A 25,320-nucleotide genomic window follows, 5' to 3' on the forward strand; every position below is an offset into this window, starting at 1 on the left:
AGGCCAAAAGCAAATGAAGACAAGTCTCACCCATTGACCCAATAGCCATGAGCCTGGATTGATAAGGCTGCTGGGCATTCCGCACAACACAAGTAAACTGTGACAGCGCGGGGCAGGGCGGGGGTGGGGTAGAGCCATTGAGAGCCTGTGTGTATCATCTCCACTAGCAGGGAAAGGGAAAACTTTGAGACTGTGTATTCATCCCAAGGCCTGGAAGGGAGAAGGGGAGAGGGACTAGAGTGCCCAAAGGAAAATCCATAAAAACACTTTGGTTCATTGCCTGCCCTTTGTCATGTATACAAAATGAACAAATAGAGTCTGGAACAAGATAAGGATTCTGGCTCACAGACCCCCCCACCCACACTTACTTTTAGGTAGTCACGTCTCCCTGGGAAAGCTGGCACCACTGTGACCACCTTTATGCGTCAATCAATATGCAACTTCTTCACCCCCACCCCACCAACTACGTCAGTTCTCAAAACAAAGGACTCACTCTCTTGGCTCTTTGCCCTCTTGCCACACAGGGACCCCTGGCTAACCAGCCTCTAACCAGCGGGCCCTTGGCCAGGGGGCTGTTGGCCACTTCTTTTGGCCACCTGGCTTCTACCCACCTAGCCTCTGGCCACCTGGGTGCTGGCTACTGGGCCTCTGGCCACCTTTGCTCTTGCTTCCTTATTAGAACTTAGCATTAATAAATGTTGCTTGCATGCTAGCAGGCTTGCTGACCTGTAATTCTTTACTGTGTCAACAAGAAGAACCGAGCTTCTGGGAGTTTCTCCTGTGACAGGACTATTTGTTATGGAGACAAAAAAAAAAAAAAAAAAAAAAAAAAAAAAAAAAGGATTGCATTTTAAAGCCCCAATCATACTATCATATGAAGTAGTGGACATTTCTGCTTAAGAGATTAAATTTTTACTGTAAAACTCATACTGTTTATGACAGGATACTAAACATTAAATTGGAAGTATTATGGACCACATATAAGAAAATGTAGTTCCTGACCACCTGAAGAGTATTGTTATGCAGCAATTTCAACAAGCTATTCCTCCAATTTAGGTCAGTTTTAGCATAAGGCTTTTATGTAGCATTTGTTACTCTTATTTTTCATTAAAAGTAATTCTTCTGTCTTTAGGAGTTAGTAGTACTATACCTTAGACTCACATTCTTACTCCTCCAGAATTCCATAATATCAGGCACCCAAAAATATGATACAAAATAACTCCTTTTATAGAAAAACATTATGGACACTTCAAGTTTTTAAATAATATGACTGTGACTGATCTGTACAATTATACTAATAAATGAAAAATACCTCAAGAAATTGAACAAGTGCTTTCTCAGGGTCTTCTGGGATGGGTAAAAAGTCAACTTGAGCCTTTGAGAAAATATTCTTTATTTCTGGGAGTTTAAACAGCAACCTGGTCAGTTCAGTCAACTGTTCCATGTACTCTTTTTCTGTTAAAATAAAATAACAATATTTACTTAATGTTCATTATATAGATTTATGTTTTTTATATATGTACTTATATATATGAATGAGAAAGCAGGAAATGTAGTGTTCTTCATTTATGACATGCTTTCCTTTAAAATTCAAATTTCCAATCCTGGCTGGTGTGGCTCAGTGGATTGAGTGCTAGCCTGTGAACCCCTTGGTTCGCCAGTTCGATTCTAAGACAGGGCACATGCCTGGGTTGTGGGCCAGGTACCCAGCAGGGGGTGTGCGAGAGGCAATCACACATTGATGTTCTCTTTTCTTTCTCCCTCCCTTCCTCTCTCTCTAAAAATAAATAAAATCTTAAAAAAAATTTCAAATTTCCACATAATTATAAACTTTGAATTAAGTTTCTCTCACTAAAGAAAGATTTTATTTAAAAACAAGCTAGTACTTACTTGAACAACACTGCCCCAGAAGTTATTCCTGTAAAGCTAACTGATGCACTAATATATCAAAGTAAATCTGGAGCATTTTTTCAGCCCAGCCTTTGTGCAATTTTTAAATGACCATAAAGAGTTGCTTTCGGAAAAGGCATGCCCTACAGGCAACCAGAACTGTATGGGAATATTTAAAAAAGTACAAGTATCACTAGGTGACTAATAGTAAAGCAAAAGAAAGGCAAAATATCTAATAAAAAGGGAGAGAATTATTCATAATTGGGTATTTTTCTTTTAGGGTTTTCACAGTGTGATATCTGGTTATTTACTTCACATTTCCACTTTTTTTGTGATCAGTTTCTTCAAGGTAAAAAGATGGTTGTCATTTGAGAGCAAGTTTTGTTTTGTTTTTTCCTTTTCTGGCTTCCAAGGAATCAAGTTCTTTTATCTTTATATGAGAGAAATTTATCATATATAGTAACAGGAAAATATCAAGAAAAAGAAATAGGCTACAAAAGGAAATAAATTTCTGTTTATATTTATACCTAATTACAAATATATTTTGTCTTTTCTCTTAATTTATGTAACAAAAAGGAATAATTTAAACATATTTAGCTGTCTAAGAAACAAAACACCTGCAATACTTACCAACTGCCTGTTCAGGATTTATATCAACTAATAAATCATCAGGTAAACTGAAGTTTTTTATATACATTTGCAAAATGCAACGGATCCATGATCTTATAGTTAAGGCTTGAAAAGATACACAGCCTGAAGAAGAAAGTGCATCACATAACATGCTGTAAAAATAAATTGACAGATATTAAAAACAAAATAAAACCCAACAAGTTCCCTGAGTACAGATATTACGAAATGAAGAAAAACATTCTAACATTCCCCTCTTGTTGGTCTCATTTATTTTATGGACAAACATAACTAATGCAGACAACATGCAATGCTGAAAATGAACACTACAAATACACACAATAAGGATATTTTAGATAAATACAGGGTGGAGCAAAGTAGGTTTGCAGCTGTTCATATGGAAAATAACACAATAATTAATAAATAACAACAAACTCTATTTTGCATGCTCACAACTGTAAAACCTACTTTTGCCCCAACTTGTACTCTTGTTTTCATTTGCAGTGTTCTAATTTTTAATTTTCTTTTTCCTGCTGATGGCATATGTGTAGGGTTTATGTCAAGAGGAATAGGTAAGAAAGAATATGGTTAAAAGGGGGAAAGAAAGGAAGGGGCTTTAGCTACTAGGTGAGATAGTAGTGAAGGAGATGCAAGTAGATTTAAAAAAGCAGTGGCCTTTAGAGTAAATACACAAAGGAGCAGTCATGTCCACAGAGGTTAAGAAAAGAGGTAAAAACAGGATGTACTTCTGTGCGGGCCTCCTGATCAATCGCATTCCTGCCCCTTCCTCCCCGCTCCCCCACCACACAGGCAGCCATTATTAAAGAATTCCAAAATAAGATCTTACAGAAATTTTAAATATATATATTATTTCTACAAAGCCCAAGGCCTGGCTAATTAGGTTTCTAATCATTTTACAAGTGGGCATAGAAAGAAGGAGGATGGGCATAAGCTAACTATAAAGTATTATGTGAAGTTAGAAATTTTAAAAATACCTCTCAATCATAATTCTAGAAACACTGCTTTAGAATACTTTGAATACAAGTTGTCATAAAAATATACAATAAGAAGAACTTAGGTTGGTCATTTGTTATCTATTTATAATACCCTCTCCAAACTATCTGACATCTACCTTTGCATTTCAGTTTTTACAGCTTTTACCAATATGCTAATTTTATTTTAAAACTAAAATAATTCCAGATAATTTCAGCAGAAGTATTTAATAAATAAATGTTTGTTGTTACTGCAGAATTCTCAAGATACAAGGACCCTAAAAGGAATCCCACTGAAGCTGAACTCCCTTGCTTTACAGCTGAAAGGCAACGCGAAGTGGCTTCGGGCCTCTGTTCCATGGACTTCCCCATGAGAACACCTCACTGCTGCATTACTCTTCATTTTCCCTGACTGGCCACGTGGACAAGCACAACGTTGGTTTCTTAGGTGGGTATAATTATTCTTTTCCCTCACCTTAATATTCTTACTCAAGTCTTCCTGATTATACTATTTGCATTTTTACTTTATTTATTGTACATTTTTTCCCCCTTGGTGGTTCCTTAGATCTCTTATGTAATGTGGCAGGAGATTCTTATAGATCAGAAAGCCAACATTCAGGGTGGTGAAGTGTCTGGTTAATGATCGCCTAAGCTGAGAGTTAAATATTTGAAAATCTAGCTGTCAAAAGGAAAGTTACCATTAAATGTAAAACTTCGATAGCATACCAGTGCCTTAGAGATTCAGCAATATTAGTGTATAATTTCTTTCACAATGGTGAGTGTAGAAAGGTCATTTCAGAATGGGAATAAGGCAGTCCTACAAAAAAGTTTTGAAAAAAGCAACATAAAAAAAGCAACTTTTTTTAAAAAGCAGGCCATGAAATGTAAGTTGATTTTCCTACTACTATTGTCAAAATGCGATGTAAAAGCAAGAAACTGCCAAAATGAGAGCATATGTAGAAAAGATCAGTTTTAATTTGTAAAAATTTTTACTTTCCTACTATACTGATCTATCATGGGTTTACAATCATGTGCGTACCTGAAATAAAATCACTTACCTATTTTGGAGAAAATGATTTAAATATCTTGCTACAACTTGGGGACAGGTGATACCATCCCAACCAAAAAGCTGTATCATTGTTTCTACTGGCCGAGGCTGAAGATCTGATGGAGCTGTGCTGGGCATTTCCACTGCTAGCAAAGTAAAATCTAGATATAAAATGAGAAAGACTTAAGGTGAAAAATTGTTAAAAAACTTTTTCCCCTCCCAAGAGTATATCAATAGTGATTGAAAAATCAGCCCTACGTAATAAAATGTCCCATTTAGAAACACAGAAAACCTAAAGCCGAACGAAATTCTTGTTGTCAAAGAAATACCTGTGGTAACCATCTAGATCTCCAAGGACGTGTCCAGGGTGGTTTCCCCTGCATTATTGTCAGGCATCTCTAATGGCTCCCTCACATTGCAAATTCTAGAACTGATGTGTCTAATTCCTGGGACTTCCCCAACTTAACTTGTATTATGTTAACTTACGTTTGTCAATAAATTCCTTATGAAGCACTGCCTCCATGCGGCTCTCCCACGTAATGGCGACTGACTCTCCCACAGCTCTCATACAACTTACCCTCCAGACAGGGTGAGTTTACTCCTTGGTTCACACTGCTGCTTCTAGACCATTCTCCCTTCCTCCAAAAACCTCTGGCTTTGGTCCTCATGTCATCAGATCGTACAATCCACTCACTTTCCTTGTTGCATTCACCTACTGCTCCCTAGTTCATCTACCCGCATTCCTCAGAGATTGTAGCTCACTCCCATATTCTCTAATAGCACTCGTTATAACCCTTGATGAGTTTTCTCCGATTATTCTGGCCTTTCAGCTTCTTGAAATCCTGTCCTCTAATTAGTCTATCTTCCACTCTACTTCAGCTATTCACCGATGGTGATACCAAGAGACCTTGGCACTAACAGGAAGTACACTCCATAATTTCAACTTTTAGGACCCCACTTTCTGGCACCAAACTAGCTTTCCAATTCTCCTCCTGTCGGTCCCCAACTCCAGCAATTCTTTGATTCCACCAGGACCTACAATTCACTGATCCTACAAACTTCTTCCTGCCCCTCACTGCCTTTGTACTTTCCTTTCCCTTTTTAGGATACTTCATTGCATGGTCTACTCATTTGTGTATAACATCAACTCCCTTGCTTTTCCCTTGCAAATTTGATTTGTTGTACTTGCCTGGGGAAAAAAAAAAAAACAACAAACACCATCCATTTAATTCCAATTCTTGGTTTTCTCCCTAAATGTATCCACACCAGTACAAATGGCTGGTGGGCAACCATGTTGACTAATCTCACTTTAAATTTATGACTACAAATTTTAAGCGGCCCTTAGAGCTGGCTCCCATTTCTACATTTCTCCAGTCCATTCAGTTTTTTGTTCTCCTAGAGGACAATTGCAAACAGTCTCTCTTCTCTCTTCATCAGCCAGCACCTCCCCCAGCCTCACTTCTAGCAAATACCCTTAGTTACTACCGCAGAGAAAAATGAGCAACATTAGAAGAGAACCACAAGCTCCCACCACATCTACCCAGGCGCCTCCACTGAGGCCCATTTACTCTGCCTTCTCTTCTGTTATTACAGATGATCTGAGGCCAAGTTCTCCATGGGATTCCCTTTCTCCTCGGCACTGAAAAACAAGTGGTGCTCTTGCATCATCAATTTTTCCTCACTCCAGAATGTTCCTGTCAGCATTATAAATATGCTGAAATTTCTCCCATGTTATTAAAAAATCTCTTTGACCCTACTTCCCCCTCAAGCCATTATCCCCATTTTTCTACTTGTAAACAGTGCTACTCAAAGAGATTTATCTACATATGCAGTCTGCAATCACTCTTTTCACATTTTTTCTCAAATCTTCTTCAATCAGGCCTTTGCCTCTACCACTATACCAAAACCACTCTTCAAGGTCACCAGTGACCTCCCTCTTGTTAAATCTAATGGCTGATTCTCAGGCCTCATCTTAATTGACCCATTAACAGCATCTGAGCTGTTGCTCACTTCTTCTTCCTTGAAATGCTGTCATGTGATTTCCAAGGCCCTACACGTCCTTGGTGTTCTCTTACCTCATCAGCATTGCTTTTGCAGTTTCCTTTCTTGGTTACTCGTTACTGTACAAATCTGAACATGGACTATCCTAAGGCCTTGTCCTCAGTATTCTCTTTTCACCAATATTCACTCCATTGGTGATCTCATCGAGGTCACAGTTTTAAAGACAATTTATATACATCAATAGTTTTCAATAACGTCCAATATCAAAATCCTAGTCTTCCCTCATAAAATCTGCTCCTGCCACAATCTTCCTCATCTCAGCAAACAGGAAGTTCTCTTTTTACCTATTTTGCTTACCATATCATACCCACTTTGAAAAATCTGCCAGATCTACCTTTAAAACACTTTACCTTCGCATTGGAAATCTGACCACTTCTCCCCACCCCTACTGCTACCACTCCAGCCCAAGCTGCTCATTTCTGTGTTGTTGCAACAGTTCCCTAACTGGCCTCCCTGCTTATCGCCTGGCCTTCCTATAGTCGATTCTCAGTCAAGCAGCCAGGGGGATCCTATCACTCATCTGCTCAAAACTTTCCAACAGCTTCCAATCTCAGAGTAAAAGTGGGAGTCTTTACAACTGCGCACAAGGCAGAACACAAAGTTGTTCTCCACTTACCTCTTGATCACATCTCTGACTATTCTCTTTCTTATATTACACAAGCTTTTATGGCTTCCCTGCAGTCCCTCCGTCACACCAGACATGCTCGTGCCTCTGGACTTCTGCAGAGCATGCAACTCTATCCTCCATTAGGTTCACTCCAGTGGTGCTTACTCAGGCCTTCCTAACCACTCTTTAAAATTACATCGCGCCTCTGGCCTTCCCTATCCTTATCCTCTCCTATATTTTTACTTTTCTCCTCAGCACATATTACCATATAACAAATTACACATTGCTTATTTATTTATTTTTCTCTGCCCCCTACTAGACTATAAGCTCCATGAGAACATTTGCTTATACCTGAGGAAAAAAAAATTAGTCCTTTTTTTCCTCCTGGCCATAAAAGTGGGTATTCGTTGACTATTTCTTTAATGCAGGAAAACTTTCTCTCCTAACCCATCTTCATTTTAAAACATATTCCAAACCCGCACACATCTTGGTTGATATTTGCATACCACTTAGTTTCAGTACCTAGGACAGCACTACTAATCATGTGATAGCATTTTTGTTCACCGGGGTGATGATGAATGGAAGAAAGTCATACCAGCTACTAATGACTGTTGTGATTATACTGATTGAATATCAATATTTGTTTTCATAGACATTACAGTAGTTGAAAACTGGTGCCCTGTCACAATTTTTCAATCTATCCTTATTTATGTTTTAATTATGTAAGTGCTACCAGAATTCAGGATCTTTGTATCTTTCAGTCTTTTATATGGTGCATTTAGTTCAGCTTTCCTCATCCACACAAGGGGGAAGTACACCTCGGTTTTGGTCTTAGGTTTTTTAAAGCATTACAATTAAATACATTGAATATCTTCATATAAATTGCACTTAAAGACTTGCAGCCGCCATATTGATCTCTGTCTATTCTAGCACTTGTTAATATATCTTGGGCAAAATATCCCTAAAAAAAAAAATAAGAAACTCTTCTTAGAAAACTGTATATATGTACATATATTCAAATACTTGCTTACAGTATCAAGTGATTCAGAGTCACTTAATGCCTAAGGGCAAGTCATTAGGCTAATAATCACACCAAGTAAAAATTACAGCCTGAAATAGAATCTAGGAGAATTCAGAATAGTAACATTCTATATATTCGATGTCACTCTGATTTCAAGTTGAAGGAAATTGGTGTTGAAGTGAAATTCCTGCTATATTCTTTTGCTCTTTATACAAGTAACTTCATCTGATACCGAGATATCTATACATATAATCTGAAAAGAAGCAAGCTGGACTAGAAGAAATCAAATGTTTCTTTACTATTCAAATATTGCATGCGTAAGAAAAGTTTATGTACATTTAATATTTTTAAGATAGAAAATTATCTTTTATTTTTAGCAAATAATCATTTAACTTTTACCTTTAGTAAGAGAAAAATAATGAACAGGCTAAAGGATCTTAATTTAAAAATATGTAATTCTGTTCATTTTTCTAGTCAAAATATTTATTATATTGTTTTAAAATAAGAGTTTATTACCAAACAAACAGAAGAAAAAACTGACAAAGCTTGAAAAATGCGAAACTAATTAGCAAATTACAAAGCTGACCTGCAGCGGCATCTGCAAGTTGTGAGAAGGGCACTGCTGGTGACATTCTCTGACTCTTCAAAAATGAAAAGAAATGTTTCCATAGTGCACTGGCAACTGCAGCAAGGTGGCGCTCTTTAGCCGATAATGAAGACTGAACAACTAGGTCCACATTTTCCTTTTGAAGTTCCTGAGACAATTGTTGATGCATATTCCTAAAAAGAAATAAAAATATAGCTAACACCCAACAAATGCTTACAGAATTCGTCTTTAAATACATTTTTGGCTTTTAACATTTATACCATATGAAAACTAAAGGACCGTTTTATATAATTAAAACCTTTATGCTAAGACATTATGCATTCCTGATTATTTGATGGATGAATGATGGCATATTAAGCACCATAAAGTTAATGTTAATTACTAATGTCAACCATTAATTACGTGCTTTTTAATATGTCAGATCTAAATGAGAAACAGGCAGCTTCAGAATGAAGGTCTGCATTTTGCAACTCACTATGACAAGTGACTTTACTTACAACCTAGACATGGAAACAGTGCTTTAAGCCATTTCCTCCTAAGAGCTTTAGGACACTGATGTACCAAAAGGAAAGTAAGTATATCTGGCTACTGTGTAGTATTTTGAATTAAAATATTTTCCCTGTTTAGAAAAGACATAGGCCTTGTACCAGTATACAAAACTGTGACAGAAACAATCTTAGCACCTTGGTCCAAAAAAGATCCACAGTCATTTCCACATAGCACACAATAAAAAACAAAAAGTTATTCTCCATAGAGTAAAGCATAAATTCATTACTGTCTCAAACCCTGATTCACCGTTTGCTCACTTTTTTTTTGCTTATTTCAACTGAAAATGTAGACATTTCTAGACCTTAATAGGAATAGAAGAGAAGTAAATACTAAGAGATTTCATAGTAATCTGGCAGAGAAGGCATTTATGCAATATACCTAGTGGTTAATAATAATATGATTATTTAAAAGTAAACATATGCCATGATATTACTCCTGTTTCTGTTTATAATGCTGCCATATCAACTGAGAATATATACAGAAGCATGGATACCATCCTTAGATTTTCTTTCTATAATTAAAGAGAAAGCAGTGAAAAATGACTGATGAAGCTATGGAAGAAGACTTCCTGATAGTAGTAGTATCCTATTCCATTTGAGAAAAGAAAGAAATATGACATTAATTCTAACATTCCTGATGTTTTAAATCAGTTTATCTAGGGGATGTGGACACGTGAAATAACTACGCAAAACACAGAATTAACTAGTACATGTACCTAAAGCAATTCCATAAAAAAATCAAACTGGTTGAAAGACCACATCTTAGTACTTTTCTCATTAACTACACATAAGTAAATATTATAAGTATCAATTATATAACATTTGGATTTTGTGAGTCTTCTCACTGGAATTCTTGAATATTTAATATTATTTCAAGCACTAAAAAAAAGTGTACAGATTCCTGGGGAAAATATCATAGCAAGCAATTCTCATAAAAGCTAACCAAATGTCTGCTATGTTCACTCTGTGTTCTCTCTGTGTAAAAACCTTCCTGAGATGCTTTTTACTTGAACTAGTGGCTAGAGAACCATTTCGGGTCCTTTAGCTTAGAGTAAGATGAATATAAAACCACTAAAATCCATTCTGCAACTAACTCAACTGTCTACATCAACATAGCAAAGTTCATGAGGACATTTCAACACACCAGAATCCAGGTAAAATAATACCACCATTTGCACATCTCATTTATAGCTGTTTCAAAGTGTTGTTTTCAAAGGATAATAAATAACGTATTGTACTTGGACAAGATGGATTTTGCCAACTATTTCTAAATAGGTAAGCTTTTCTTTAGTAACTAAATCCTAATCCCTAGGAAGGGCTATCATTTCTGATCATCCTCTATGTGCTAGACATTCTTTTAAGTAAAAATCAGAGCAGTTTTATGAGATAGATATCATTAATCCTTTTTAGAGATGATGAAGCTGATAGCAAGAAGATAAAATAATATACCTAAAGGTCATATGGCTAAAAAGAGCTGGCCCTGAAATCTGAACATAAGGCTGACTCTGAGTCCTATACTTCTCCCTTACATAATAAGACACACACTCTTATGCACTATCAAATTCCTGTGAACGTGAACACACACACACACACACACACACACACACACACACACACACACACTTTAAACACTGATAAATTTTCTTCTTTTTCTACTTGAGTTGAAGAAGTTTCACCAAGCCCAAGGAAAGAAGCTGGAAAAGCCATATGTAGCTTTGCCTTGAGAAGAGCCAAGAGCAACACCAGAATTCTGTGTCAGAAAAAACTATAAGGAGAGAGAACAAGAAAAATGCATTCGAGGCAATATTTAAAATGGCTAAAAAAGCTGAACCATTTTTGACCTCTCCAGACCAAAATTTTTAAGTACCAGGGATCTGATTTAAAGCTCTGAAATAAAGCAAACCCCTAGGTAAAAAGTTAATGCTAGCAATTATGCTCTCCAAGGTAAGAGTTAACACAGGAAAAACAAGTTCCAATTAAGTATAAGACATTGACCCAAAATCAGATTTGTTTTGGAAATGTGCAATCCACTTAGTATTTTGGTTTGAAAAGAAGCTATATATCCTGGGAATATGCAAAAGACATTCTGCTCAATAGTGTGTATGTTCAAAGCACTATCAGTCTGAATAAGAATAATAATCTGCTACTGTAAAACAAAACAGACTTGTTTTAAGACCTTATAATTTTTGTAAACATAAAGGTATTGGAGAGGCAAATGCAGGGAATGCCAAGGATTTACTGTAATGTGAGTCTGAGGGAAGAATCAAATTCCTGCACTATAGCCAAAATAGTTAGAAATACCCCATGCAGTTACAGGTAATTTTTTAAATTACATTTCCTGCGTCAGAAAACTAACTACACAAAGACTACAGAAGAATAAATTTATTTTATTAGATGTCACTGCATACGTACTGAAGGTACACTGACAAAAATGAAAATAGTGAAAGCAGTTCTGTCACTAGCAGTAACATTATAGAAGAAAACACAAAACATATATAAATATATAAAGGATCTAATATAGTTCTAGATATCAGGGCTATTTTACAAACCATTTTCTACATTCTTCTACAAAGAGTAGAAAAATATAGAAGTAAAACTTAATATATACATATAAAAACACAAAAGGTAAAAATGCGACTTCAGATAAACACCAAAAAGACTAGATGGAGAGCAGATGACAGCTAGTACTAGGGGGTTAGGGGGTAGAGGGATCAAGCGAAAAAGTAAAAGGACTCATGGGCATGGACTACGCAGTGTGGTGATGTTGAAGGGAGGAAAGTATAAGGGAATTAAGCGGTAATAGAAAAAAATATACAATAAAGATTAGATCAACCCCCCAAAATAATACCAACAAAAAGAAGTATCATAATTAATGGAGTGAATGTTTTGAGTAAAGACAAACTTGGCAAATGTTTTGAGTAAAGACAAACTTAATGTAGATTAAAACCACTTTGGAAATACACACATACGGAAATATACATGCATAACTAGTCCACTTACATTCTAAAAGATACAATATACTATCGTAGAAAATAAAATTTTCTAAATGTCATTATTCAAATTGCAGTTCACATACTAGAAACAACAGCAACATCCAGCATTTCTTGGTATTTACCATGTGCCAAGCACCACGCTAAGTATTTTATAAGCATTATTTCTCTCCCTATGAAGTATGTACAATTATTATTCAAATCTTGTAAATGAGGAAATTGAGGCAAAAGAAGTAAAATGCTAGGTAACACAGTTATATAGTTATTAGCAAAGCTACTCAGAGCTGTGTGACCTTAAAAAAAATAAATAAAAGGAACCTGCCAGTTTTTGTAGTTTTTGTCTGAAAAAGTCAAGAAGAAGAATTCATTTGCTATATCCACCATAGGTGTATTGTAAAGACTATATGAAATTACATCCTTCAAAGTGTTTAGAAACCAATGATTACACTAGGTAACACCGAAGCCTGTACATACGTAACGATCTAGGTCCTCATATGCTTCCGTTTCAGCTCTGGTATCGTGCCCTCTTTTGCTTTGCTCATTAAGTGCAAGTGCATTCCTGATTCCTCCATCTGACTGCTGTTCTGCCCCTCTTTCCAACATTTGTTTTACTGTTTCTATCTTCCCACTACTTCTAGTTGTTGATTTCACACATTTCACTTACTTGTCCCATCCTCTACCTCTCTACCCCTACACAGACCCACAGGTACATGGAGACATCCATCACATGAGAGGCACTAAAACCTCTGCCTGACAGCTGCAACCCGCCAGCCTGTCTCTGAGGTATGTTTCTGCCTACTAACTTGGGCAGCCTCTGGAAACACCTACTAGACTACCATTTCTAGGTTTCATGTCTTTTTTTCTTTTTTCATCCTCACCTGAGGACATTTTTTCATTGCTTTAGAGAGAGAAGTGGGGGGTGGGGCAGAGAGAAAGAGAGAGAGAGAGACATCAATGTGAGAAACATGAACTGGATGCCTGCCATACACTCCCCAGCGGGGATTGGACCCACAACCTTGGTACGTGCCCTGACAGGAAACGAACCCGCAACTGTTCGGTGTCCAAGACAGCGCTCCAACTATCTGAGCCACCTGGCCAGGGCTTACTTCTAATTTTTTTATGCTCCTGTTTCTCCTATAACTGATAATGATGGAACAAGTTATGACATCATATACATTACTTTCCTGGTAGTCATATTTGTCTATGTAATAACACTTCTATACATTATAGCTCAAAAATTTAAAGAGTAGTTGTTTATTGACGGACTGTGGACCACATAGAAAAAGCATAACATAGTAAATGTGACTGATAAAAGCTAAGAGAATTAAGGAAATGACAATAACTGAATTCCTTCCTTAGTGCCACTTTAAACCTGGCAACTTTCTTCAATTGATATTAGTGAAAAACATAATGGGAAGATCTAAGTTAGAAAGTTGTTCTAAACCACTATGAGTAATTATTTCAAGTATCTGATTGATCTAACTAATATAAAATTGAATGGGAATCCAGATATTCTACAACCATTTTTAGTTTCAGCTAAACTCACTAAAAAACCCTTAGGTACTTTGAATCCCATTGTGAATCTTGTCCACATTTGTAAAACGGGGCTGTAATCTGCTTTGCTGCCCACAAAGAATGTAGCCAGAGTAATGACATTACTACCGAAAATACACAAAGATTTAAAGCTGGAAGTTACCCTAAAAATCATCCAATTCAATCCTGTTTTCAAAAGATGAGAAAAATACAACCTCCAGGTATTAAGAGACTTCTGCAAGGCTTCACTATGAGACAATGGTAGCTTGAGACATGACTCCCAATTTTGTTCATATCCAAGTTATCAGGAAAAGGTGGTAAGTAGAAGCCAGACTGGCAAGGAGCAGCTGGGCATTCTGTGCAATGCCTCCCTGTAACAGATGCCTCACTGCACCGGTGCTCTGTGGAAGAGGGAGCGAGTGGGTGGTGGATAACTGGGCGGGTATGTGAGATCAAGGCAAGAAGTTCACTGGCTGTTTTGACTATCAAGGACTATGACAAATAAAAAGCACAGAACTAGCAATGATGCTTCCAGGGATAGATAATGCACCATTAAGGAATATAAGAGTTCCATAATTGTGGGGAAAAGCATTCAAATGAACCCTTGTCTAAGAGACAGAAGACTAGCTTGGGATCCTGGAAAAATCCTGAGACTTAAGTTTTCCATATGTTAAATGGGAATCATCCTCCATGAAGCTGCTGAAGTATCAAATCACATCATTTACGTAAAAAAAAATGTATAAACTATAAGGCAAGATAATATACATTTTAGTAACATTGTTACTGCTTCTAAACCCTGATGCCCAGGTTCATGGATGCAGAACATTATGGGCTTTGGAGACAGGCATGAGCCTTAGAGTCAGGCACACCTGCGTACAAATCCTACTCTGTTAGCTACTAGTTGCAGGGCCATTTCCTCATCTGTTCCAAGAATTGTTAATTTAAAAAATTCAATAAATGGAATAATTATTATTGTTGGTCAAAGAATCAAAGATTGTTTATTGAGAACAGGTGTGCCAGCCCTAGTCTGTATCACCGAACTTTATTAATAGTACTACAGGTACTATTATTATCCCTATTTTATAGACAATGGCTCTAAGTAAAAGAGGATAAATAATCTGACTGGCTCATACTGTTAGTAAGCAGCACAGTCAGAATTTGAACCCAGGCAGATAAATGTAACTGACATGCAACTATGCTACAGCTACCTCAAATACCATGTTACTACTTAAATAAATAATAATGTTATAAATGTGACATTGCTGTATCTATCCATTCCTATGTTAAGTTTCTCATAAAGGTAATTACAAAGTAGTACAACATCCAATCCCAGGTGGAAGGCCAGATATGCACACATTAAAAACTGAACACTTCTGGGGCGTGTACACCATTCTAAGGGATTCCAAAGGTCAATGACATGATCATTTAAAACTTTCTTGTGGTCCACAATTAAATTAATTTGCAAGACTGAAGAAAGAGAAAAAAATCAGGAATCCAGTGTTAAGCCTAGCAAACCAAACATGCTTGTAGCAGAGCTGCCTTATGGTTTTACAGAATCTAGTGAAGCACTTAAAATTAGGTTGCTTGTCCCTATACCAAAAAATACAGCATAGTATGAAAATATGCTAATAAAAGGTGATTATTTCTAGGAATTACCCTTATTATTCTATTAATCTTGTATTTAAGAAGATTATGGGTCTCCATTACTTAAGTGTTTCAGTGATATTTCACTGTATTTTATGGTCCACCAATGACACGTATCTATCTCAGTAATTCTCAATACTGACTACCATCAAAATCATCTGTAGAGCTTTTAAAAATACTAATGTTCTGGTCTTACTAAAGATCTCACTGCATCTTCAAGTTCAGGGCCAAAGCATATTACTTGTATTTAAATTCTGATTCAGTAGGTCTCCGGAGGGGCCTGAGGGTCTACATTTATATTAGGCAGATGCTGCTAGTCCAGGGACCACACTTTAAGCTTCCCAGCTTTTCTTGTCTATAAAATGGGAACATTAATAGTACCTACAGAAGTAAATGAGTAATAAAACACTTAAGTAATTTAGTAATAAAAGTAAAACACTTAGAATAGTGTTTACACATCTATTCTCAATAAAGTCTCTGATTTTCAGGTTAACAATAAGTACTTCACTTATTAAATATGTCCTATTTAGTTCATGCAACTAGTAGCCCATGGATCCCCAGAATTACATATGCGTAGCGACACCATATGTAGTTCTGTACTAGAGGAGGGTTGAGACCCATTCCTCTACTCTGTAGGCGTAAGTGTAAAACAAAGTATAAGCTCTATACTGATTGAGAGAAGAAAGGTCATTGAGGGCAGCAGAAGAAAATGGGAATGGAAATAATTCTCAAAGGACCTGTTAAGGACTGAATAAGTGAAAAGGAGAAAAGTAAAAGCACAAGGGCTTATAAAATTCCTTCACTTTCCAATTCATTACCACTACAAATGTTCTAGGTAGCAGGGATAAGAAGTTAACAAAACAAAGTCTCTGCCCTTCTGGAGCTTATATTCAACAAGAGGCATAATTAAATATAGATATTTAACACCTCAGATTATGGTAAGCTTTAAGGATAAAAAAGAATCAACTTAAAGGGATAATGAGTAATGGGTACTAATATTTCACCTCGGATGATCAGGAAACACCTTCTGCCACATTTAGGCAAAGACTAAATTAGTAAGGGAAGCAATCACAAAGCTCTATGGAGGGAGAGCATTCCAGGGAGAGGTAACAGCAAGTGCCATGACGCCAAGGCTGGTGGTTTCACAGGCTCAGAACGACGATCAGGAGGCCAGCTGGCGGAAGCACCACGGGTCACAGAAGGAAGAGCTAATGAATGCAGAGGTGGCTGGGTTCCAAATCATGAAGGATTTTGTAAGCTATGGTAAGGACACTGGGTAAAATCTAATTGGGGAACAACCTACAAAAGCATAAGAGTAAAATAATGTACATCTCAAAAGGAACATATAAAAGAGTAAGGTGTTTGGTGGAAGGGAAGAAAAAGTAACCACTCTGATTATAATGGAGAATTTTTATAGTAACATTAGAAGGCAATGCATTTAAGAATAGACAACTGGTCCCTATTTGTTGTCACCTTTTCTTCAACTGACTTCACAAGAAGTTACTCAGTGCCAGCCGCTCTACACAATGCCGGAGACACAAAAATGATTAAGGCAGTTTCTGTTGTGGAAAAAAAAGAATTCAGAACTTCATCCTGAAGGTAGTAAGGACCCACTGAAGGATTTTGAAGTGAGAAATAGTATAGTGGAACTGTGTTTTGGGAAACATTTATCTGGTAATGGCAGAGAGACTAAGAGCAGCAATTTTCAACCTTTTTCATATCATGACACAGGTAAACTCATTACTGAAATTCTGCAGCACATCAAAATTTATATTTTTTGCCAACTAACAAAAATAGATATAATTTCAATTCATTCACACTAGATGGCTATTGTTGTGTTGGCTGTTGTCAATTTTTTATTTGACAACCTGAGGGAAAAGAGGTCAGTGCCCCTGACTAGTCAGGTACAGCATATTTTACAAATTCTTGCAGCACACCAGTTGAAAATCGCTGGGTTAGAGTAAAAACTAACTAGAGACAGGAGAAACCAATTATGAGGCTTCTGTAAACAACCAGATATAAGCTAATATGTAATTTAAGCTACTTTATGAAGGAAAAAGAAAGCTAACAGTAATTATTTGGCATTTTGTGAAAGGAAAAGGAACAGTCTGTGTTCACTACTATTGCTAGGTTTTGGAGGAGGGAAACAAAGTTAGGAGTAATAGTTAATTACTACAGAAGGATAGTATGTAAATTTGATTTGAAAACAGAAAATTTAAGTAACAAAATCCAGTAAGTTTTTGGAAATTTGGACCTATAGTCCAAGAGTACATTCTGACTCAGGAATCACTCTGCATGGTAGTTCAGCTTACTTTAATGAATATTTCAATGTCTACTACATGTGGTACTGTATCAGGTGCTATCAAATATGGCCCTTGCTCACGAAGAATGAACAACTAAACACTGACACCAAGGTATGCACAGCGTATGATAATGGACAAAAAAAGGACCACGTGGATAAACTAGGGGATTTGATGAAGGCTTTTTGGAATAAACATGCCATTACCAGGCTATGGAAGTTGTGTCAGCTAACTGAAAGTTAATTTTAAAAAGTTTCAGAAATTTGAAATTATATGAGTAAACCATAGTGACATGAAATTACATGGTGTATGAGGGGACTCACAAAAAATTAAGCATTACCAGAAGGCGAGTCAAAGGGCAGAATGATGGAAAAGGAAGCTAAAGTACTGATAGGGCCCAGGTCATGGAAGGCCACGCCATCGGAAAAGTTAGAGCTACAAAGAAACAATTCTTTCCGGTAAAGAGAATCAGCAGAGACAAAATCAACTTATATACCCAACACGTATCTTCCCAACAGTTTATTCCCAATATAACCTAGAGCTTACAAGGACTATCTTCTTCATGCTCTTCAACGCTGGGTAACTGCACAGGGTTAATGTTACAACACTGTTTGCCTTTGAAATTTTTCATTAAAAAGCCCAACCTGGTAAGTTTATGCATGTGTGACATGGTACATATATATACAAATACATATAACTACTCATTATGACATACTATTAATAGATATATTTTGCCAATGCCTGAATGCTATCTTATGTTCTCATCTAATAAAAGGAAGCATGACAGACCAACTTAGCATTAGTGGCACAAAATAGTGCAAATGCTCTTAGCAAATGGGTGCTGGACTGTACTTTTCTAAACGGACTAAGATTATTTTGTTATGGTCTCATTTCTGCCTTTTATTCTGTGTCAGGGGGAACAGTTTAACCTATCATGAACAAGTAATAGTCCTGAACTTAACACAAAGAAGCAAAGAAACATTATCATGCTGGAAGTGAGATTTAAGTTTTACAACACCTCCAGGTGCCTTCAAGGAAATGGTTGAGGGTAAAGACCACATTTAGGCTTGGTTGAAGTCCTTTTACATTATGACTATAAGATACTATAGGCAGATGAATGTAAAGACAGAAATTTCTAAAAAAACAAGGGAGCAATCACCCACCACCAGACTGTGACAACTCATTTCCAAAGGTGTAAAGCTACATAACCTTGTAGTGCTTTGTTCAGCCAGGGCCCTCATTTCCAGGAACTCATCCTCCAAATTTAAGAGCAAGTATGTGGGTATAAGAAATTGTCTCCATATAAAACTAGTCAGTTTCCGAGTTTGCCTGGTAGCAGAATATCATGTGAAAAAGATTATGAGTTAATGATTCGGGATCTTTGTCCTTGATGTTAGAGGCACTCAGAGGTAAGATCACCTCTGTAAGAAGTCTCCCATCTTAGAGAAAATACTCAAGTTGCCATACTGGTCTTTTGGGTTCTCTTTCTCTTTAACTGTAATTGAGCAAACATATATAGACTGGACCTTATCTAAAATGGTAAAGTATACATAGAATTCATATACAAGAAAAAGGAGATGAGAAAAACCCTTAGGGATTGGTGGCTAAAAAAGCAAACCAGAATATATTTATCTGTTATAAGGGCAATTATCTTCACTTTTGGAACAGAGATCACCAATCTATCAAATTTAGCAACACTGGAGCCAACAATGACCGGTAATACTTAACAAACCTCACAATCTTAAACTTCCTCTCCAATCTCCTTCTTCACCTTCCCCCTCCCTTGCCCATCCCCTCCTTCTTCCTCCTCCCCCCTCCTCCCCCTCCTCTCCCTCTCTCTCTCTCTTCCATCATTTGCTGAATACTGTGGTTATTTAAAACAGGGCCACACACTCTTGGCCACTCCTTGGATCCAGGAGGTCCTTGAATGCTTGGACCAGTAGAGTGCAGCTCTACGTTACTCCAGGGCTTAGTGATAAAGGACCATTAAGTTTCTGCCTGATTTACTGGGAAAACTCAGTCTTAGAGACCTGAAATGCCATGTACCATTACCCTGAAAACACTCTGGAAAGACCATAGGTAGCACTTGAGTCAAGTATCTCAATTCAGCTTGTCCTTCAGCCATTCTACCTGAAACACTAGAAGTGTTAATGAGGAACTGGATTCTCTTTGTGAACTACCCCCAGACAGAACCATCTTAGTTGATGCCTCAGGCATGGTAGAGCAGAGAATAGCTGCCTTGGCTTTCCAAATTCCTGACCTACAGAATCTGTGAGTATAATGAAAGAGTTGCTGTTGTAATGTTTTATGGCACTATTTTTTTGTCATGGTTACCCATATATGCTAAGTACCATGTAGAAATTAGGGATTAAAAGATGAAAAAAAGATATACACCCGACCTCAGGGAATTCACATACGGAGAAGTGGAAAGCAAATATTTTTTCTTCATTAAAAGTATAACCAAGAAGTAGTATCTGCAATAGTGCACAGGTAGACTTAAGCCAAAATATGTTTTAAGCCTCCTAGGAACCACCCACAACATCAGATATTCTAGACTTGTTTTATGACAAATGAATTGCAAAGGTAAGAGTCATTTGAAGAAAAGCTACTTTATTTTTATATCTATCCCCCAACTCTGCATGAGATGTGATGCACGAGTAGGTATGTTGTCGTGATGAAGCTGCCAATTACCAGTGACCCATAGATTCAGCCTTCTGAATCATCTGAATAGTTTCCATGGAGGGGTGTTCAAGCTTAATGCAAAATTTGATGCAGATTCATTGCTCTACTCTCTGTCATTTTGAATGACAGCCACACAGTACACATGCTCATTCAATGGCATCTACCGCCCCCACTGACTAGTATAGTGAAGTCATCAATGGTCATGCATACGCATTACAGTTTACTTTCCTTGGCTGCCAGGTTACATGGATGTCGCACAAACTGTTCTTCTTAAATGGCTGAACTTTTTCTGGACAGACTTTTTATGTATGTGAACTTGACACCATCTTTGAAAGCTAATTCATAAAAAAACCTTCTAAAAAACAAGCTTAACTCCTATTATCTCACCAGCAAGCTTCACTGTGTATCAAATACACTAACTTAAAAGAAATTTCAATAAATTTCTTAATTTCTTAGTTATTCCATGTCCTTAGTTACACAGTGAGTGCTATTTTTTAACTACAGCTGCAATCATTATAGTACATCTTTTTACATATGTTTAGTTGCTATGTGGGGAAATGTGCTTTGGGTTCAAAAGAATTCATGATCATTTTATTAACAGTAACAACCCAAACATTTTTTGAAGTCAAATATTCTACCACATGTTTGCTAGGGATAAATTCCATTTGAGTACTTTTTTCATAATTGGTGGTAATAAATTCCTAAAAAGAAAGAGTCTAATGGTAATGTTGACTGATTCTTAACTACATGCACCCAAATGTTCCTGTCACAGTGAAATTTGCTCTGTAATTTATCTTAATGGACTAGGTGTTTCAATAAATACTGGAAATGTCCAGTCTCTTTTCCCTCCCATTTAAATCAAACCCAATTCTATGTCAACAGATTGTACCAGTGTATTATTACCATATGCATTGGGAAAAGTGGCATTATTTGATAAATAATTTTTCTAAAACCTCTTACGCATTCTGCATTCTCAATATTTCTCTTGCTCTCAAGAAATGCAGTAAATTAATGGGACTGTATCAAACTAAAAAGCTTCTGCACAGCAAAAGAAACCATCAACAAAATCAAAAGGAAACCCACTGCATGGGGGAACATACTTACCAATGATACACCTGATACGGGGTTAATTTCCAAAATATATAAAGAACATGTACAACTCAACATGCAGGAGGACGAAAAATCCAATTAAAAAAATGGTCCAAGGACCTGTAAAGGTACATCCTCCAAAGAGGACATACAGATGGCCAACAGACATATGAAAAGATGCTCAACATCGCTAATCATCAGAGAAATGCAAATTAAAAACACAATGAGATTATCACCTCACATTTGCCAGAATGGCTACCATTAATAAATCAACAAATAACAAATGTTGGTGAGGATGTGGAGAAAAGGGAACCCTTGTGCCCTGTTGGTGGGAATGCAGACTGGTGCAGCCACTGTGGAAAACAATAAGGAATTACCTCAAAAAAATTAAAAATGGAACTACCTTTTGATCCAGGGATTCCACTTCTGAGAACATATCCTAAGAATCCCAAAACACCAGTATGAAAGACTTAGCAGCACTTGTACAATAGCCAAGATCTGGAAACAGCCCAGTGCCCATCAGTAGAGGAATGGATAAAAAAGCTATGGTACTTTTATACAATGGAATACTATGTGGTCTTAAAAAAAAAAGGAAATCTTACCTTTTGCAATAGCATGGATGGACCCACAGAGTATTACGCTAAGTGAAATAAGCCAGTCAGTGAAAGACAAATACCATGTGAATTTACTTACATGTGGAATCTAATGAATAAAATAAACCAATAAACAAAATAGACTCCTAGATACAGAGAACAGACTGACAGCTGTCAAAGGGAAAGGGGGACAGGGGGGAGACTGGATGAAAGACAGTGAAGGGATTAGCCAAAGAGCATATATGCGTCACCTGTAGATACAGACAACGGGGCTGTGATGGTCTGAGGGCAAGGGCTGGGTGGAAGGGGGCAAGGGGGAAAAATGGGGACATCTGTAAGAGCGCAAACAATAAAAATAAAGTTAAAGAAAGAAAATGAAATAAAAGTAAATTTAAAAATTTAAAAATTTAAATTTAAAAAAAGAAAGAAATGCAGTAAATTAAATAATCAAACACCACTCACCACTAACCACTGCCAATTGTAATAATGGATCGAAAAACCTTAGCTTCAGCTCCAACAGTGACTAGGTTTTCGGTTTTCAAAACTCAAAGAGTCAAAAGTACCTAGAGATGTTTTAGAATTTTCATCAAAAATATAACCAAATTTTAACAGAAATATTAGTTTAGTCACCACCATAATATAATGTTAAATCTGGGATACAGAAATAAGCCCTAGAAGTATATAAACTCCTTGAAATTATGTATAAAGTTTTGTGTATGTGTAAATGTGTATGTTTTTATGACGAGAGACTATAGTTTTCATGAAAGCCTTAAAAGTGTCTACCTCAAATGAATGAACCCTACTAATTAGATCCAGTCACTTTTCTTATACCAGTTTATAAACACCGAAGTACAAGCTAAATGCTTCTTCTAGATTCCTTACCCTGAATCCTCTTCTTCCTGTTTTTTATTTTCCTACCCTCTGCCTCTCCTGTCCCCAACAACCCAGCTATAACATCTGTGTATCAAATACTCTAACTTAAAAGAAAAAGCTTAATCTGAATTTTATTTTTTAAAAAAGCTGTTACTAGTCAATATTTAAGATCAAACTTCAAAATCATCAAAAAAAAAAAAAAAAGAGATAAACTTGTTTAGAACTAACCTGTATTTAACAGTCAATAAGTTTCTTAATTTTAATTTAGTTATTCCACGTACTTAGTCACACACACATTTCTCTCTAGAGATGCTATTTTTCATGTTTAATTTATTGTAATTCTTTAAAAGGGAAGAAAAGATGGAGGGGGAAAAGTTTTCCTAAAAGATTATCCATTGAGTCAATGATCTGTGAGGGTTATTATGAAGCTCCATTATTAGGGCTGAGAGCCTCAAAGGCTTTTGTTATGTTACTAAATTTTTTTTTTTTTTTTGCAAGCCTTCAGCAAATGAGTCGATTCATCTAGTTCTGCATGCTTGGGGCTTGATACATGCTATTTGTACATGACAGGTTTCATTGATAACATTTATCTGCACATCAAAAAAGCTCATCTCCTCATGTAAGAAAGAAATTATGCATATACTGGAATAAGAAGCATTAAAGAGGTGAGTAAAAGATCTATGATATCTCATAAAATGGAACCAAAGTACAAGAAGATCACCAATTGAGTATGATTGTGCAACAAAAATATAGGAGCAGATACAACAGCAAAAAAAAAAAAAAAGGGAAAAACTGGAAAGATCCTTGCTACAGTGATAAAATAGTAGTGCATTGTTAGCATCCTGTGAATTTTAACTAGAAATGAGAAAAACTAATTTAATTCAAACAAGAAAAGATAAAACTTTATGATCAAAGCTTCATACAGCTTTATGACCAAAGAATATTTCAAAATAAATTTTAATATAGTCTCCATTGTTTATAACCAATAAAAGAAAATTAATCCCTGAAATTTACTCTAGTGGGAAAAAAATATTTAGATTGACTGTTGTTGTGGTTCACAATGAAAAAACCTTTGCTAAAACTTAAAGTTCTTATAGGAAAGTAATTTAGAGAACAAAGAAACAAACAAAAAGGTAACCAAATGTAAAACTGCTTTCCTTTCAGAAATGATAATCACCTGAGAAGCATCTGTGTAAAAGATTCTGAAAGGAGGGCACAATCTACATATTTGAATAAAAAGATAATAACAAGGTTATTTCAAAATATCTAACAGATGACATAGAACACATTCTTTGGAGAAAAATGAGTGATTTTTTTGTGAAGATGTATACATTGAGTTAAAGAGTTTGCTCCTATAATTCATTATCTTTCAGAACATGAGGCTAGAGGCTCCAATAACCCCCTACGCCCACTCTTCAGCATTTGGTAATAATGATAGTAGAGCTAATTTTGTCATTCGGGAAGAACTGTTGGATCACTAAACTTGTATCATCATCACCTCTGAAACACAGTAAAAATCACTGTTAGAACCAATGGTTTATTAGATCGAACCCACCATCAACAATGTCAACTCTGCCTGGTTGTGTTAACAGGAAAATGTTTTATGAGTTCCACCAGTGGGCATCAATTTAACTTCCAGCGCCAGCTATGCTGTAAAACCGTGAATGTAATTTATATGGTGACCTGTGAGTATGGGAAGCAATATCTAGGTGAAACTTCTCACAGTCTGACAAAATGCTTTGATCTGCACCATTCAGATGATTGAGCAAAAAGAGTTTAAGCAATCATCACCAATAGCCTTTATCTCCAAATACAGTAAAAACTTATTACTCATTTGCTTTAGAGCCAGGCTTGATAGAATAGAAATGACTGGATAAATATTACATTTTCAACTGGTACACATCTTGGTCATTAGGTTTAAATATCGGACAAACTGCATGTTTTAAGATAAACATCAGTTTTAGCTGATTCCATCACACAGTACATTTAGGAAGGCTCCAAGTGTTTCCATAGTAACACTTTTGTGCTTACATATAGCTGAGGGTACATGTTTATTGCCAATTAGGAGAAAGTAAACTGAGAGACCACTGACCTCTTCTTTAGTAACTTACCCTTATCCCTTACTTAGTACTTAATACAGTTGACAGTATTTACACATCTATATTGCTTTGTATGAAGCAAATGAATAATCAATCACTCAAAGAGAAAGGGACAT

At 36.4% G+C, this 25,320-nt stretch overlaps 1 protein-coding gene across 3 annotated transcripts in view; it reads right to left on the reverse strand.

Moving 5' to 3' along the window:
• Nucleotides 1–25,320, reverse strand: part of MMS22L (MMS22 like, DNA repair protein) — a 113,997-nt gene that overhangs the window by 25,083 nt on the left and 63,594 nt on the right. For all 3 annotated transcript variants that reach the window (XM_054568868.1, XM_054568869.1, XM_054568870.1), the window contains exons 14-17: nucleotides 8,833–9,026; nucleotides 4,568–4,718; nucleotides 2,521–2,672; nucleotides 1,313–1,455 (exon numbers count right to left, since the gene is read on the reverse strand). In XM_054568868.1, the coding sequence (XP_054424843.1) occupies nucleotides 1,313–1,455; nucleotides 2,521–2,672; nucleotides 4,568–4,718; nucleotides 8,833–9,026 (640 nt within the window). The remainder of the gene's footprint in view (nucleotides 1–1,312; nucleotides 1,456–2,520; nucleotides 2,673–4,567; nucleotides 4,719–8,832; nucleotides 9,027–25,320) is intronic.

The sequence above is a fragment of the Pteronotus mesoamericanus genome, unplaced genomic scaffold (genome assembly GCF_021234165.1).
Source record: "Pteronotus mesoamericanus isolate MK-2021 breed Mesoamerican mustached bat unplaced genomic scaffold, CSHL_Meso_final contig_20, whole genome shotgun sequence".
Classification (NCBI taxonomy): Eukaryota; Metazoa; Chordata; class Mammalia; order Chiroptera; family Mormoopidae; genus Pteronotus; species Pteronotus mesoamericanus.